This window comes from Apteryx rowi, unplaced genomic scaffold, assembly GCF_003343035.1.
Source record: "Apteryx rowi isolate R43461 unplaced genomic scaffold, aptRow1 scaffold_70, whole genome shotgun sequence".
In the NCBI taxonomy this organism is placed as follows: Eukaryota; Metazoa; Chordata; class Aves; order Apterygiformes; family Apterygidae; genus Apteryx; species Apteryx rowi.
This window is the reverse complement of record NW_020450983.1, coordinates 1,876,129-1,879,143: the sequence shown is the minus strand read 5'-3', so window position 1 is coordinate 1,879,143 and position 3,015 is coordinate 1,876,129. Positions and strand designations below refer to the sequence as shown.

The 3,015-nt window shown below is 48.0% G+C and overlaps 1 protein-coding gene across 1 annotated transcript; it reads right to left on the bottom strand.

Moving 5' to 3' along the window:
- Positions 1-652: 652 nt before the first annotated feature.
- On the bottom strand, positions 653-3,013 carry CHST2 (carbohydrate sulfotransferase 2; the record flags this gene model as incomplete). Its single annotated transcript, XM_026087030.1, has 1 exon — positions 653-3,013. A coding segment is annotated over one exon (1,050 nt), but the record flags the coding sequence as incomplete, so codon positions are not given.
- Between the last annotated feature and the right edge of the window lie 2 nt (positions 3,014-3,015).

The following is a 3,015-nucleotide window of genomic DNA, read 5'->3' as shown; positions in this document are numbered from 1 at the left end:
CCCAGTTACACGAGTTCTCAGGGACAGATATTACTAATGCTATTTCTGCTGCCGGCAGTGATGAACGGAGGGAATGGATGTGTGTCACACAGTTATTCAGCAACGGTGCATAGGCAGCCTTATGCAATCATCTTTTAACTAGTTTATTAAATGTCTATTTCCTTTTCAGAACRAGTTTAACATCTAATGCCAAAATTTCATCAAGACTCAAATACCTTAGCAGTCAGTTACCACCTGTTTGACTTAAAACACTAATATGAGAAAGACATATTACACATCACTACAAAATTCACACATACACACACACACACACACACACACCCTTATCAGTATCCTGTTTATATCAATTTATTTTCACAAATCAGTTTCCTTTTTCCTACTCATATTCTTCACATTTGCTGAAGGCACAACACCCAGATAGGCAATGTAAAACGTACTTTCCATGGAAAAGTCAATAGTCTCCTAAGAGAACAGTTTGGCAAATCCACTTTTGTTTAAAAACTCAAGTTTCAAGGTAAGTCTTTCAAAGAGCATTAGAGAACACCGCCACCAAGATTAAAAAGTACTTGAGGTGTTTGTACTTCTCCTATGCAACACATCACTTAACCTTTAATAAATAGGGACTTTTTAAAGGAAATTATAAAAGCAGAAGTAGTAAAATCTCCTCTTTTTATCAAGTTTAATGGATGAGACAGATTCTTTAGGCAAAGCTCCCAGAAAGGAAGAGCCAGATCACCATCTGGCTCCATCGCGGAGCAATGACAATTCACAACAAATGAATATCCAACCAATGCTGTCTGAAATCGAATGCTAGTTTGACTCCATAAAAACTCCATTATAGCTATGAATCCTCATCTGTACGTTTCCTCCTTCCTTATACATAAATATACTCTCCGACACTTACACAAAGGGGAAAAAATAAATGGTTTTATGCATTTTTCAATGCTTCCCTGTTATACCTGCTACCAAGGAACATCAAGAAGTATCTTAAATATCTTACTGTCTATTGTTAGCACTATAGAATATACACAATATATAATTTTATTTTAGTTTTCACACATGCTAAGGTTTCCAGTATGATAAATGTCTTTTTAAATCCTGTATTTTTTGTCACACTGTAGATCCACCTCTATTTGACAGTGACTCCAGGACATACACGTCAAGACAAAAATAAATACTGCTGTGATGGCAAATGTTTTAGAACTCTTAGGACATTATTACAGCAGCACTTCAAAGACTTTTTAAATACAACAAAAAGAGACAATAGTTAAATAGAAATCTGCTTTGATATAGCCATAAAACCTGCACTACATTTACTAGATCTGTACTTGTTCGTGCAAGAGCAGCTTCTAATCTTCAAACATGTCAAATGTTGCACTCCAGCCCTCCACCCATACCCTTAAAAGAGTCCTTGTKGCTATTTTAAGCAAGCTCCCCTGTAAGCTGTACATAAGCAATGCTGTAATTCCCAAACAATTGAGGTAATTATAAAAATGAATATCATTTATTGTTTTTTTTTTATTACTATCATGTCTGAACATTTACTTTCATACAAAAGTCTGATTTTCAGCATTATGCCTTCCAAGGGCATCCCCTCCGCACCACGGGAGATGTATTAGGAATTGTGCAAGAGTTTTGTTACCAGCCTCAAACCAACAGGAACTCCATAAACAAGATTTTGGTACAGAATCACACCTGGCATTTTGAGAAGGGGAAAGGGGCTTTACATATATGCTCAGTTCCACTTTATTTTTTTTTTAATCGTATCTAACCCAATGAAAGGAGAAAAAAAAAGGAAAGAAGGGAAAAAAAGAAAGAAATCATCACATTACTGTATGTTACCCTTCAGCAGTCTTTGGAAGAAATCAGAAACCAGGTTGCTTTTCCCGGCTCCCTCCCTCACTCAAGCCAAGAGGATGGGCTTGTCTGCCCGACGGCGGTGCCGGGCGCCCGCGCTGCCCCGTCACAGCCGCGGCTTCCTGAGCAACGTTCTGCTGAGGTCCTTCACCTCTTCGGGGCTGCCCACCCGCTCGTAGCCCAGCAGGGCCATGGGCTGGTGGCAGTACTCCTCCACCTGCTTGATCTGCTGGAAGCTGAGCGCGGTCCTCCAGGCGCTCAGCGCCTGCGTGGCGTTCCTGGCCGACACCACGAAGGGCTTGGAGGAGTAGCCCGGGCCGCTGGTCATGTTGAGGGCGAACTTCTCCATCTCCGGGCTGACCGCCAGGTTGACGAAGCCGTAGACCTGCCGCAGGGTCTTGATGGGCTCCACCACCAAGTCCTCGTAGCGCACGGCCAGGTAGTTGCCCCGGAGCCAGTCGGGGGGGTGCAGGGCGGTCTGCAGGGTCTTGGCCATGCTGCTGCAGATGACCTCCATGGCGCCCAGCGCGTGGTAGTCCGAGCCGCCCCCGCCCTCCTTCTTGCCGCCCAGCTTGTGGCCGGCGTCGAGGAAGGGCATGCGGTGGATGCGGGGGTCCCGGCTCCTCACCACCTGCAGGCTCTCCCGGATGAGGCCGTGCCGGGACTTGATGCGGGAGCTGGCGACGGCGCGGGGGTCGCGCACCAGGTGGATGACTTTGAGCTCCAGGGCCGGGTCYCGCATGAGCGGGGCGAGGACGGCCAGGTCGAAGACGCGGACGCCCTTGATGACCAGGGTGCGGTACTTGTGGCACTCCTCCTGGAAGCGGCTGAGGCGCTGCGGGGGGCACTTCTTGCACACGCGGTCGTCCACCATGCCCACCACCTCCTTGCGGTAGGCCGGGCAGAGGGGCGAGGAGCAGATGACCTTGTTGGTGGCGGCGCCGAAGATGCCCAGCGTGGTGAGGTTCTTGCCGGCGCCGGCCGTGCTGTAGAGCTGGAAGACGGAGAGGTCGCAGCGGTACAGGGAGCTCAGCATGTCGCGGGCCGCCCCTTGCAGCGAGACGGCGTCGCCGGGGTACAGCTTCTGCCAGACGTGCCACACGGGCTCGTAGAGGAAGAAGACCTCGGGGTTCTGGTTGAAGAGCTCCCCGAAGAAGG